The sequence below is a fragment of the Zingiber officinale genome, chromosome 1A, assembly GCF_018446385.1.
Source record: "Zingiber officinale cultivar Zhangliang chromosome 1A, Zo_v1.1, whole genome shotgun sequence".
Taxonomy (NCBI): Eukaryota; Viridiplantae; Streptophyta; class Magnoliopsida; order Zingiberales; family Zingiberaceae; genus Zingiber; species Zingiber officinale.
This window is the reverse complement of record NC_055987.1, coordinates 185,634,073-185,648,147: the sequence shown is the minus strand read 5'-3', so window position 1 is coordinate 185,648,147 and position 14,075 is coordinate 185,634,073. Positions and strand designations below refer to the sequence as shown.

General features: G+C 39.4%; 2 protein-coding genes across 2 annotated transcripts; one reads left to right on the top strand and one right to left on the bottom strand.

Annotated features, from left to right (window-relative positions):
* Positions 1-564: 564 nt before the first annotated feature.
* LOC122038661 (3-ketoacyl-CoA synthase 11-like) lies at positions 565-3,012 on the bottom strand. Its single transcript, XM_042598507.1, has 2 exons — positions 2,769-3,012; positions 565-2,350 (listed from the first exon to the last, which is right to left on the bottom strand). Exon 2 carries the CDS (start codon positions 2,270-2,272, stop codon positions 731-733), a length of 1,542 nt encoding a protein of 513 aa, XP_042454441.1. The 5' UTR covers positions 2,273-2,350; positions 2,769-3,012; the 3' UTR covers positions 565-730.
* Positions 3,013-9,890: 6,878 nt separating this feature from the next.
* Positions 9,891-12,377, top strand: LOC122038662 (UDP-glycosyltransferase 73D1-like). The gene has a single exon (XM_042598508.1). It carries the CDS (start codon positions 10,063-10,065, stop codon positions 11,533-11,535), a length of 1,473 nt encoding a protein of 490 aa, XP_042454442.1. The 5' UTR covers positions 9,891-10,062; the 3' UTR covers positions 11,536-12,377.
* The last annotated feature ends 1,698 nt before the right edge of the window (positions 12,378-14,075 follow it).

Here is a 14,075-nt window from a genome sequence, read left to right as displayed (position 1 = left end):
ATTTGCTATCAATTCAAAATTTTAATAAAATTTTAGATTTAATAGTTTTTTATTTTCCTTATAAAAAAATCAATACTTAACAGATAACATAAATTACAATCGCTGTTTGAATATATTTCTTCTTGCACTTTGAATGCCTTTTATATTAGAACAAATTTTAATTTGACGTTACGTTCATTGCTAAGTTAAGAACTTTGTACGTAAAGGCGATGACATCTTTGGCCATTGGATTGGATGGAGTTAGAGTAGACTCGATGGGGAAGACCATGTGGAGTGTCCAAGGGTAACGTGATAAAAGATAATTTTCAATTCATTTCTATAACCAATATAGAAAAGATAAATCATAAATGATCAAAATATGAAGAAAGATATATTCATACATGTTGAATTTTAATATCTTATATGATAATATCTCATATTTTAATCATCATACCGTCACGAAGGAACGGAGTGTGAGGATAATGAATTATTGATTAGTAGCCAAGATAAAACTTATAACTAAGTTACCTAGCACTATACTAGAGTTCTAGTATTCTACAACAAAAGTACTGAGATACATCGATATCAAATCCAGAAAACAAGTCATGCAGCAGAAATTGGATTATGACAAGTTTTAGTGACAAAACGTCTGCATTAAAACCAAAATAAATAGGTAAAACATCACCCTAATCTCCTAATCCACCAATTGAACCAATGTTTTTTTTCCCCTTAAATCTAATAATCGAATCCTTCAAAGCGCAGAAACCTTTGGAACTGCAACTGGAAAATTGTTAATTTCCTCCATCCATGGGTTCTTTTCCTTTGCAGGATTGACCGTCCTCAGAGCCTTCCAGACAGCGCTGTTGCACTTGAATCCAGAGCCAAATGCTATTTGCCAAATCCTATCCTTGCTCTTGATCCTTCCTTTCCCCTCTGAATATGCCAGTTCGTACCACAAGGAGCTGCTTGAAGTGTTTCCAAACCTGTAGAGGGTCATCCTTGATGGTTCCATATGCCATTCAGAGAGCTGCAAGTTCTTCTCTATTTCATCCAAAACGGCCCTTCCTCCGGCATGAATGCAGAAATGCTCGAAGGCCAACTTGAAATCCGGAATGTAAGGCCTGATCTTCATTTTGAGTAACTTCTTGGCCACCAATGTAGCAAAAAAGATCAACTGTTCGGACATGGGCAAGACAAGCGGACCAAGGGTAGTGATGTTGGTCTTGAGGGCATCACCAGCAACTGCCATCAGATCTTTTGAAAGAGACACACCGACCTTTCCATGCTCATCCTCTTCCTGGGTGACACAGCTGAAGCACTTGTCATCAGAACCCTTATGAGTGCGCACGGTGTGCACCAATTGGTACTTTGAACGCCGACGCTCCGACCTCTTGTTGGATAGAAGAATTGCAGCACCTCCCATGCGGAACAAACAGTTGGAAACGAGCATGGAACGGTTGTTACCGAAATACCAGTTCAAAGTGATGTTCTCCATGCTGATAACCAGAGCATAGGAATTGGGATAGAGTTGAAGAAGGTCCTTGGCGAGATCAATAGAGAGGAGACCAGCACTGCATCCCATTCCACCAAGATTGTAGCTGACAATATTTCCTCGAAGCTTGTAATGATTCACTACCATGGCAGAAAGAGAGGGTGTCGGATTGAACAAGCTACAATTCACTATCAAGATACCAATGTCCTTGGGTTTGACATTTGTCTTTGCCAAAAGTTCATCAATGGCGCCGAACATGACCGTTCTAGCTTCCTTCCTGGCCTCGGCCATGCAAGGGTTGGGAGGAACATTGAGGATAGCCTCAGGGAGGTAAGTAGATTCACCAAGACCAGACCTTTCGAGAATCTTTCGCTGGAACGCAAGGTTCTCTTCTGAAAAGGAGCCTGTTTGAATAGATCTATCCATGAATATTTGCCTGGTGCATTTCCGTGCATCTTCGGGCTTGTAGCAGGCAAAGTTAACCAAATACACGGGTCTGGGGCGTGTGAGGAAGTAGACGGTGGAGAGGAAGACAAGAAGCGTGGAGCAAAGGATCACAGAGATCAGGTTGAATCTGAGATGATCCCAAAGGTCATGGAAATCCTTGATGGAGAAGGTGGAGAGCGGTGCTGTGACGACGGCAACGAGGGGCAAAAGGAATAGGTACATTCCATGGCTGATTAGGTAGTGGTAACCAAGCTTGACATACTTGAGCTTGACTGATTGCTTAAAATCAGGGAGGTGGGAGGAAGATTTTCGGATCAATGGGGCATTAGTGCTTTGTTCAGAATCAGCCGTCATGTTCAGATCAGATGCTTAGGAACAGAATTACAGTTGAGGAAAGAGGACAAACACCTGTATGGAACCCGATCGCCGGACCTGCACAGGGTAGCAAAACAGGGAAAACTTACTTCTCAGAAAACAAAGAACAAAAACAAAAGAATGCTCCCCTTCTTTTCTCGTACAACAAAAAAAAATCGTGATTTTTTTGGGGGGGGCTCTAATCGTCTTCTTCGAGAGAAGAAAAGGAGCCATAAAAAAAAAAAGAAATTTTGAACAAAAAACTAATGGCAGCAGTCATTGCAGAAAGATCTACTTTTGACCAAGAAATCCTGAAGTGCGTGACCCAGAAAAGAATCTCAGACGAAAAATCCAGAAAAAAAAAAAAGATCACAGGAAACCAAACAATCTTTCTCTGCAAAGAACTTTTCATCGTAATGCAAAACCGAATGATCAAACACTAGGCAAATGTAGAAACGGGTATCCAAGAGAATCAACATGATCAAATGTTGCAAACCTCGAATCCAGGCTTCTGGCACGAAGGGAAGGGAGGAAAGCGATGCCCTAAACAGCAATGCTGGATTTAGGAGGAGGGCAGCCCCGGGGACGACGGGAAGAGGGGTGGAGAGACGGAAGGGGAGATCACGCTATAAAAATACTTCGTCCTTTCTTCGGCTTCCTCTTCCTCTATGTCATCGATGACGATCGAGCTGTAGGAGGAAGCTTCGAACGCACCGTGATTCCGCTGGGCAACAATGGCGACTTGTGGAGCAGGCAACCTCCCTCAAATCTTCAACTGGCGCATATCAAATACTGATATTTGGACTTAACCCACTATCTACCCACCTTTCTATTGGAAGCAAATGTGAGAGGCCTTCGTGGGACCCACCGACTTTGGGATTCTAGCGAGTTTCGAATGCGCGATGGAGGACGACGGCGGCGACGCCGCGTTTGACCGAATAATTGGCTGAAGAAAACCCGCGGGAATATCGTGCACTATAAATTTAACAAAAGCTACCTCCGAAAATACCCCCATCTAATCTACTTAATTAGACTTTTACCATTAAAACCATTCATGAAGTGATCAGTTAGTTAAATTGTCATTAAATATTTTTAACCAAAATGTTTGATGATTTTAAATGTCTCAAATTCATATATAAAATGAGAATCATTGCACTTGGTCATTATTTGGAACCTTACAGGTGTTGGTGAAATCAAAATCTCAATTTGGTCATATTAAAGGATTGTTATGTTAAGTTTTTTTGATTTTTTTTTTTATAATCCAAGTGTATTGACTAATTCCAAAAGTAGACAGTCTTCCTTCTTAGTTTATTTATCTGGTAAATTCAAAGTACAACTTATGCATACTCATCCATACTATGATTCAAACTCGGGTTTTCATGTTTGTTGGCCTAAGTGTTTACTACCCCATCACATCTATGGGGCCTACTAAGGTGTTTTGATGCTTGTACAATATTTGGATGACAATATGTTGTTTAATCATGTTGTGAGCAACATGATTGAGGTAAATTTAAATTCAATGTGTCAAGTAGGTAAAAATTGACTAGATATTTAACATTTAATAAAAATCAAGTAGATCGAGGTGGATCGAATATTTTGCAAGCGAAATAAGTGTTAACAAATGGAAAGTCTAACATATATTGGATAAGTGATAGAAATTCAAATATATCAAAGTTAATTAGATACTTGATAAATGATAAAACTTTAGATAAATCAAGAGTGATTGAATACTTGATAAGTGATGACATTTAAAGCAATCAATTAAACGTTTGGCAAGTGACAAAAGTTTAAACAATTGGAATACCTAAAAAGGAGTGACCTTTAGGCACATTGAAGTTCTAGTAAATCAAAGTAAATATAAGGCTAGGCAATAGAAGTTTTGACCAATTAAGATAGACTTGAGGTGGGGCAAGTGGAAGTACTAGTGAATTAAAGTTGGTTGATATTGGGCAGATGATGTTGTGAAAGCTAGGCCTTCGGGTGATAGAAGTCTTGGTAGATTAAAATTGATCAATACTAGGCAAACGAGAAAATCTTTAAGACTTGATTACAAGCACGAGAAGTACCTAGACAAAGTCTTGGAGGCATGGGTCTTTTAGCAAGGAAATATAAGCGACATGAGAGTCTACAATTGACCTATAGTTTTGGTTCATGTAGAATTGACTTAGGGTAAGACTCAGCCTTAAAGCAAGTTGGAGTCAAAGTTTCAACCAACTAACATATGTTTTTAGTTGACTAATGGTTGGATCAACTAGACAATCAATTTAGGTTGAATTGTCAATTGATAAAATATTTGTATTCCAGAGTTGTTTGGCAATAGATTGAAGCAAAACTAGTCAATTGATGGAATCACATGAATCTAAGAAGAGAGACATTGATCTATATAACAAACTTAACTACAATTGTCAACTAACTTAAATGTTATAGGTGATCAATTGATTGGATGGAAGATTATTTGACTCAAGTAGTCATTACGAGTAGATAACGGACTACATGCATATTCAATCGACTCAACTATTGCAATTAGTCTATTGATTAGAGGGATTATCATAGTTCCCAGGGCTATCGTGTCATTGTAGGATATCTAGGTTGTTATTCAAATATTTGTAATTCGACCCCTAGTTATGGCATATTTGTAGGAATTTTTTCGCCAAATAAGAGGCGCAATCAAAGGATGTTGAGCTTCTGGGTTGACCACCACGCGCGCTTCCCGATTTATCCTAGTGGTTGATAGAAAACTTTCGTAAGGCCAAATCGATCACTTCTAGGAATAGTCAATGAAACTAACTAGGATTATATTTTTTTTGTTAGATGGATTATCACATGTAGTTGTTGGCAACGAGAGTATATAAGAAGAGCTTCCAATGGGGATTTTGAAAGCAACTCATAAGTGAACATATAAGTCATCCTTGAACAATCCAAAGTGAAAAAATAAGGAAAAAAACAACAAGAAGTGAAACCAAGTCAAAGAAAAGCTCAATTATGCAATCCTTTCTTATGTTATAAATTGTTTTTAATTAACATTGCATTTTCTCATTGTTGCAAGTTTAGATTCTAAAAGATTTCTCCCTAGAAGGACCATAGGCCAAGGAGTAAAATTCTAGAAGTGATCTACTAAAAGATTATAAGTCACATAGTAGAATTCTAGGAGTAATCTATTAAAGGATCATAGACAGTGAATTAGAAATTGAGGGTTCAAACTATGTAAATCACCTTGTTTAATTTGTGTTGTTTGTATTTTCTATATTCCCATGGTGTACCAATGAATTTGTTGAGATAAGCATGAAATTGAACATACTACTATTTACCCCAGTCGTAATATTAATCCAACAAAAGGATGAGCAGTTTGCTTATTTTGCTCAAAGTGTTTGAAGGTTACTAATTAATTAAAAGCTATTTTAGTTGAGTAGATATGTTCCAGTTGACTTTTCACCATAAAATATTTTTGACCAAAAATATTTGATGACTTTACAGGTTGTAGTTAGTATAATATGAATGTTAGGTAAATAAGTTAAATTTATTGGTGCAATTAATTTTTAGGATTTTAATATTTGATAATGTACCTAAGTTGATCAATTTGATCAAGGATTGATTTAAACATGACTTGATGTTTGGAAGAAAGAAGTCTAGTCAGGAGGACTAACAAAGGTAAGTCCTAACTAGAGATTAGGTAAGGCAAAATCCAGACAAGTTTATAGGACCAGATTTCTGGTAAGAGAAAGTTCTAACTGAAAGTTAAACAAGAAAAAGTCCAAGTAGGTTTGTAGGACTAAATACATGGTAAAGACAAATCATAACTGTAGGTTAGGCAAGGCAAAGTCCAAGCAGGTTTGTAGGACCAAATGTCTGGCAAGGGTAAATCCAAGCAGGTCAAAGATGACCAGATGCTTGGCAAAGGAAAATCTTGGGGGAGTGAACCTTGGGTGGTGAGATTCTAAGGAGTAAGTCTTATGTGGTAAAGTCTTGGATGTAGTCCAAGCATGAAGCCTTGTAAGTTGAGTAGACTTACAAGAGTGTGACTTGATCCTAAGGGATTGATTCTTAGGTGGTAAACTTAGATGTGGGACCTTTAAATAAAAGGTAAGCCTAGTAAGACAGATAAACTTACAGTAGTACAGCTTAATCCTAAGGGATTAACACTTAGGTGGTAGACTTGGAGAAGAGACCTCCAAACAAAAGATAAGCCTAGTAGGTCAGGTAGACTTACAAGATTAAGCTAGGTTACTTGCTTGTGTTTTGTATGGTTGTTTTGTAGGAACCTGGAGTTGGAAGTAAAACAGAGAGCAGACAAATATAATCAGACACAACTAGATCAAGTTTGGGGTGAATCGGACTTGACTCGGATCTAACTAGACCCAAACTGATCGGGCTCGATTAACAAGGTTCGAGTTCGGACTTGGATCAATGGCTTGGCTTGGTTCAATCGATCAAAAATATCAATTTAGTCGACCAACTGGGTTAGGTTGACCAGATTGCTGAGTTGTTAAAGAAGTTAATATGGAAGCTAATGTGAAAAAAGATTAGGTTCAATTTTATAATTTGAATGAGGATAAAGATAAGCCAGATGATATAGATAAAGATAAGGCTTAATCCAAATATAACTTTATCTAGATAAAATTTGTTCTAGATAAGGATTTAATCCAACTCTATAAAAGGAAATGAAGACTCTATGTTCAAGAACAAGAATTCCATACTTCTCTTATACTCTGTGCTCGAAGAAAATCCGCTGTGAAGCTCTGCGACTAGGGAAGCTCCAGGAGGGGTGTGTTGCACTCAGGACTTCCGGATCGACTCGCTATTGTTTGTTTGTTTTTAATTACACATTGTACTTCATTTCGTATCTTATGTTGTGCTTGTATTATCAAACTCTAAGATAGGTTTCTCCGCTTTTGGAAAGTTTTCAGAAAGGAGACCACTAGTGGACTCATACTGAGTGCGTACTCCATGGATGCACTGACCCTAGGGGGTTGGGAACCAAGTAAATCCGTGTTTTGTTTATTATTATTCCACTGCATACTAACACTTTGTAGAAAAAATGAATGAACGACAAAAACACAACAAAAATTGACGATCGATATTCACCCCCTTTGTTGATGCACAACAATCCTATAAAATCTAGCTATGAAACTGTAGTTAATATAACGTGAATGTTTTTAAACATGTTAAGTATATGTTGTAGCAGTCATGAACCTTAATTGCTACAATATAAATATTGTTAAATTGGTCAAGTCCGTTTGAGCGACTCAGGATTTACATTTGAAATCGACCTAGCAAAAAATCGAAATTGGTATGTCAAAAAATCAAAAATAACCCAACAATATATTAGGACAAAAAGAACCCATATATCTTTATAATAGAATGAAATTATCCACTTTGAATATAAGCCTTTATGAATTTATTTTTAGGCTCTACCAAAAAGATATTGTACCAATAGAGATATCTTTCATTTTATAAACTTATGATCTTTTCTATCTGTTTCCAATGTGAAACTTTGATTATATTTTCAACAATCCTCTCTTCAAATAAAGGACCACAATTATGTAAGTACCACGTTGTGGTTTTGGTGTTATCAATTAAGTCAAGTTAGGTCCTGTGTATGTTTGATGTTTTGTGTATAAATGTGCAGGAACTTAGAAGCACAGGAAGTCAAACGAAAGACATAACTATCGAGAAGGATGACATGGGAGAGAGTCAGCGGGCTCAGTACGTCTGAGGGACGAGGTGTTGCGGAAGAGTACATTGGTGGACGAGAAAGAAGCAAACGACATTTCTGGGGACAAGAAGCCGAAGAGGAAGTTTGCTCGAAGAGAAGGAAGGAAAATTAGTTCGGGTGAGCCATATTCCGGATGGTCAAAATCACCCAAGCAAATGGAACAGGATCGGAGGAGAACTGGATTGTCCGGGCACATGGACCAAGTCCAGGTGCTTGAATGCTCGGGGCGCCTGGACCGCCCTGGCCAACCCAGGGTGCCTCCTCGACGCGCCCCTGTTTAGGGCCACGTCAGCACGATCCGAGCGCCCAGAGCTGGTCCAAGCGTCGGGATCAAGAAAAATATATCTTTACAAAGCCATTGTGATGTGGGTAAAATTTTATCTACACCTAGGAATCTAGAGCTGCCGACCAACAAGCTATAAATAGAGTTCTGGTCTTAGTAGTTCAGAACAACACTTGAAAACGATTTTCTTTTTGTTCTACTTTGTAATCTAGTGTTTAAACTACTGTAGGAGGCTTCTCCGTCGGAAGAAAATTTGATAGTGAGTTTTCAACATCTAGGACGAGCAATCTTCTATTTGCAAACCAAGTAAAAAGATTTACCTCTTCTTTCTTTCTTGTTAATTAGTTTTTATTAAACAAGTATTTCTTAATTTAGTTTGAAAAGTCGAGAAAAATTGATTTTTATTTTTAGGACAATTACCCCTTCTTACCGGCCTCAAGAGGACCAACAAATTATTCTCATAGTCCGGGTCTTCCCTCGAGTATCCAATCACCCTTGACTTAGCTTGCTTTGGGTCTCTCCTCTAAAACTTTACCATTGACCTACTTGAACTTTTCATCACCTAGGATTCACTCCCTAGGATTTCCACTAAGCATTCAGTCACCTTTGACTTGCTTTAACTTTTCGAGTTCACTTCTCTAGAAGCTCCCATTTCCTTTGTTCAAGGCCACTAATCTATCCACATGGCTCGATCTGGACCATGACTCTAGCTCGTGCTTCTTCCGGCGGTTAGTTCGATAAAGAGTGACCTTACTTTAATTTGACACCATTTATTAGGACCAAAAGAATTCATATATCTCAACAATGATTTGATATTGTCCACTTTGGGTCCAAACTCTCGTGGATTTATTTCTGGGCTCTACCCAAAAGATCTTATACCAATAGAAATATCTTGTATCTTAAAATGATATCCGTCTAATTATTATCCAAAATCTTTTATAGTCATCCGATACATTTCAACTAAAATGATAAATATACATTAAAAAAAATTTAAGTTGATAATAATAAAAAAGGTATTTTTTTAAAATATATATGATGATGTAAAAAAAAAAGAGTCTCTAAAATGATTTATATAATCGATTTCACTTAGTAATATAAAATTTAATTGTTGTTGTATATGTATCCTTGGTATATACTAATAAAAAAAATACATTTCAACTAAAAATACTTGGCTATTTTCAAAGGATCCGAGCTAAACTGATGTTGTTGTGATTTTGAAATTCTTATGAGCATGTCAATGTTATTTTTTCTTGATTTTAAACCACTCAAATACTTTATGTCAAACTTAATAATGACTAAACCAATCTCAATTTGATATAATTTTAATCGACTAACGAATGATTTCAATCATGATTAAACACTTCAAAGCAAGCAAGATAATGAAAAATGGATTTTTTTTTTTTTTTTTTCCTTAATGGAATAGCGCAATGGGACAGCGGCTAAATCTTTTAAATGATTAATTAAATATTTAATGATCGAATCTTAATTGCGTAGAGAAATTTTTATATGTGAATTAAAAAACAAACGAAAAAGAAACACGGACTTCGTGTCCTCTTCTGTTCTCTCGCTCTCTCCTCGCTGTCTACTACATACAGGGCGTGACCTTTCAAGACAAAATGCGGACACAATGGCTGTGGCTGCATCTTCATGATTTCTCGGTGAAGTCACTGCGCTCGTCACAGATTTCTCTTAAACTTACCATTCTAAGCATGGAGTGAAATCTTTATGTGCTATTAATGCCCATTCTTGCAACGATTTCTTCTCATCTTTGCCCAAATCAGTTGTTTGCTTCCCATGACGACGGACCAACCGGCGGCGAGATGTGCTCACTTCGTGCTGGTGCCGCTCATGGCGCAGGGCCACACCATCCCCATCGTCGACATGGCGCACTTCCTCGCCCGCCACGGCGCCCACGTCACCTTCCTCACCACCCCGCTCAACGCCCTCCGCATCGACGCCATCATCCAACGCGCCGGCGCGTCTGGGCTTGCCATCGACTTCGTCTCCCTCCCTTTCCCCTGCGCCGACGCCGGCCTTCCCCTAGGCTGCGAGAACATCGACGCCCTTCCGTCCCCGTCGCGCGACTACCTCCCCAACTTCCTCCGCGCCTGCGACATGCTCCGGGCCCCCTTTACCGAGCACCTCCGCCGGCACCCTCTGACGCCGAGTTGCATCGTCTCCGACGCCGCGCAACCGTGGACCGGGGAGATGGCGCGGGACCTGGGCGTCCCGCGGCTCATCTTCCATGGCCTCGGGGGCTTCACCATCCTCGCGCGGCAGATCCTGCACCAGGAGGACGTCTACGTGAGGGTCACCGACGAGTCGGAGATACTCGACGTCCCAGGATTTCCTCACCCGCTGCGGGTGCCGATGGCCAAAACTCCGGGCACCTTTTGGGGTCCTAAGCTGCAGCACCTACGCCTGAGGTCCATGGAGGAGGAAGCCAAGGCCGATGGCGTTGTGGTGAACACATTCGACGACATTGAGGCCGTGTACGTGGAGAGCTATCAGAAGATGATCGGAAAAAGGGTATGGACAGTCGGCCCCTTGTGCCTCTGCAACAGAGATGCCGCCCATATGACCGCGAGGGGAAACAAGGCGGCCGTTGATGAGAATCAATACTTGCGCTGGCTCGACTCAATGGCGCCGACCTCCGTGATTTACGTGAGCTTCGGTAGCCTCGTCACCGCCGGCGTCGAGCAAATTGTGGAAATTGGAATGGCTCTGGAAGGTGCAGGGTTTCCGTTCGTATGGGCGATTAAAGCCGGAGACCAAGCAACCATACAGGTGGATCGGTGGCTGGCAGAGAGCGGTTTTGAAGAGAGGACAAGAGGGAGGGGGCTGGTGATACGAGGGTGGGCGCCGCAGATGATGATCCTATCGCACCCTGCTGCCGGCGGGTTTTTGACGCACTGCGGGTGGAATTCCACTCTGGAGGGAATATGCAGCGGCCTTCCCATGGCGACTTGGCCGCACTTCGGAGACCAGCACCTGAACCAGAAGGTGGTGGTGGAGGTGCTGAGGATCGGGGTGGCAGTGGGAGGCGGATCGGCCAATTGGGGAGACGAGAACAGCGGGACGGTGGTGAGGAGGGAGAAGATCGAAAAGGCAGTGAGGGAGTTGATGGGAGGAGGGGAGGAAGCCGAAGGGAGGAGGGAGAGGGCGAGGGAGCTGGGGGAGAAAGCAAAGCGCGCCATGGAAGAAGGTGGCTCTTCTTATCAGAACTTGAGCATGCTGATACAGCAATTCCCGGCTGAAGAAGAGTAGATGAAGGTAGGTGAACATTCGGTTAAATTAATTGAATGAATTAAAAATTAATTTCATGTTGACTAATTAAATTAAATTAAAGGTTTATTAAAATTAAATTAACAGAATCAATTATTTTCGTTAACCTTAAATTAATTAAATTTATTTAAAATAATAATAATAATAATAATTTATATAAAATTAATATTAAATTAACCTAATATTCATTTATGATGCACTAATCCCCAGATCAAATCTTCTATCTCTAAATTTATCTGTCTCGGTGTCCCCTGTCGATCGGACGGACCAGATTATATCTTAAGACATCATGATATCTTTAAGATATGTGCAGTATCTTCGTGATGTGTAAGGTATCCTTGAGATGTAATCTGGTCCGTGCGATCGATAAGAGGACATGGGGACTGAGAAATTAGGGGATAGAGGATTTGATCTCCACTAATCCCTTGCTTAGTACAAAGTCTTTTCCTAAGTACTCTCATATGTTCCAATTGAGGATTGATTTTTCCTCCCAATTAAATACTCTCATATGTTCCAATTGAGGATTGATCTTCTAGAAATCCACCTTGACGTTTTACCATTGTACTGTGTCCGTGGGAGCTCATACGATAAATATTTCAGAGTTTGAAAGGGAATCATAGAAATTGATTCATTAGCATTGTATTTTCTTATTGTTGTAAGTTTAGGTTATAAGAGGTTTTTACACCTCTAAAACGACCACGCCATAGAGTAAAATTCGAATGCTGATCTACTAAAAGATTATATGTTGGAATTAAGAAGGTGAAAGAGCACATTTTTCCCTTCATCTTTTACCTTCATTAATAAAAAAAATATTGATAAACTTAGTTAACTTTATTGATTATTTTGGAGTGTCATAGTAAAATATTCAAATTATCTCTCAAGTATCTATAATTTGATCTTTATATATGACGTATTTATAAAAATTTTAAACATGAAAAATACCGGATCCATCACGAATCCACTGTAAGTGTTTCATGTTCACAGAATTTGTTTTTATAATTTTTCATGTTTTAGAACACCAATAATAGTATCAGAGCTATGTTCTAAATGCGTGATGCTTGTCATGATTTGCTCGCTTCGTGTGGTTTCCATCGTCACCAAGGGGTTGAAGAGTTCATGAGCGATCGTCGCTTGCAAGAACCGGTGACCGCGTCGTGGTGGTTTCCCTTGAGTCTGGCATCACGAAGTCATGATTTCTGCCCCACTGCCAGGAACTCACGATAGTCCTTGGTAGCACAAAGTCATGATAGAGGGGGGTCAGTTATCACGTCGATTGACTGATGATCGACTTCTGTAGCCAAAGAGCATCGACGATGCCCCCACGGGTTGGATCAGCCGGAAGGGTGCCTGACACTTGCAACGGAAGTTCAGGGGTCGAGGGTCGCCAGTTACATATGGGCGTAAAATCTCGGTCTACTGCGCTTTAAATTCCACTCGACCCCTAGTCACCTCTCCTGCCCAACTTAACCATGATTTATCCCCTCTGAATATCTATGGGGTCGGATCCAGGGGGCCGCTAAGATGACGGTTTCACCTTTTTACAACAGAGAACATCGACGATCACCTCGGTAGGTTGGTGATTGATCACCATGGTCGACGACCTTGCATTCAGCGCGACATAGAAGAAGAATTTTTTTCCACAACTATTTCTTATTCAATTGAGAAGAATCGTTTGATTTTGTTAAATAAAAACAAAAGGAAAAAGTGAGCGTTTTTCTTGGGTTCACGTTTTGTTTTTAAGGGAAAAAGATTTTTTTTTAAACTGTTTTGATTCAAATCAATTTAGCTCAATTGGATATCTAATTTAAATTATTGATTACTTTAATTAGACCCTGATCTCATTCAAACTATTAGTTAATTTAACCAGATCAATTTAATTCAATCATACCCGATTGAATTTAAATGTATGATTTAATCCAAAGGGACTAGGCTAATCGAAATTTGTCAAAATTACAAGAATTGGGTTAATTTGATTTGTTGGACTGGATCTTTCCTGATTTGATTAAATAGGCCAAATTTATTCTATTGGGTCAGTTTTGATCAAATTGAACCATATTGTCTAATGGGCTAGAATTGATCAAATGAGCCTTGATTTGATCAATAAATCTAAATGTAACTTAAATAAGCTTAGGTTAAACAACAACAATAAGTAAGTTTAGGTGATCCATGTCTAATTGGATAAGTTCTAATGAGGACAAGGAACTAAGCTATTGCTCAAGGTCTAGTTTCCCAATTAATCAATCTAGTGTGTCAGTCAATTGGAGCTCCGCAAATAAAAAAAAATTATTTTTCATACTTGTTTATGGATTTTGTATGTTTGTTCTATGCATATGTAAGAATTATATTGAATCAGTTTTGTTATTGATTTGTCGATTTTGTCGATTTTATACTGACATCATTGTTTTCAATTCCAGATGCCACGGATGATATACACAATGACTCATCTCAATGAACGATCGGATGAGCCGAGGGATGAGATTCATGAGATAGAGTATGACTCGACTCACGGAGTTAAAGGACAT

What these genes read in the sequence shown, in the direction of transcription:
- LOC122038661 (XM_042598507.1), bottom strand. Translation starts at nt 2,272, where the DNA reads ATGACGGCTGATTCTGAACAAAGCACTAATGCCCCATTGATCCGAAAA.
- LOC122038662 (XM_042598508.1), top strand. Translation starts at nt 10,063, where the DNA reads ATGACGACGGACCAACCGGCGGCGAGATGTGCTCACTTCGTGCTGGTG.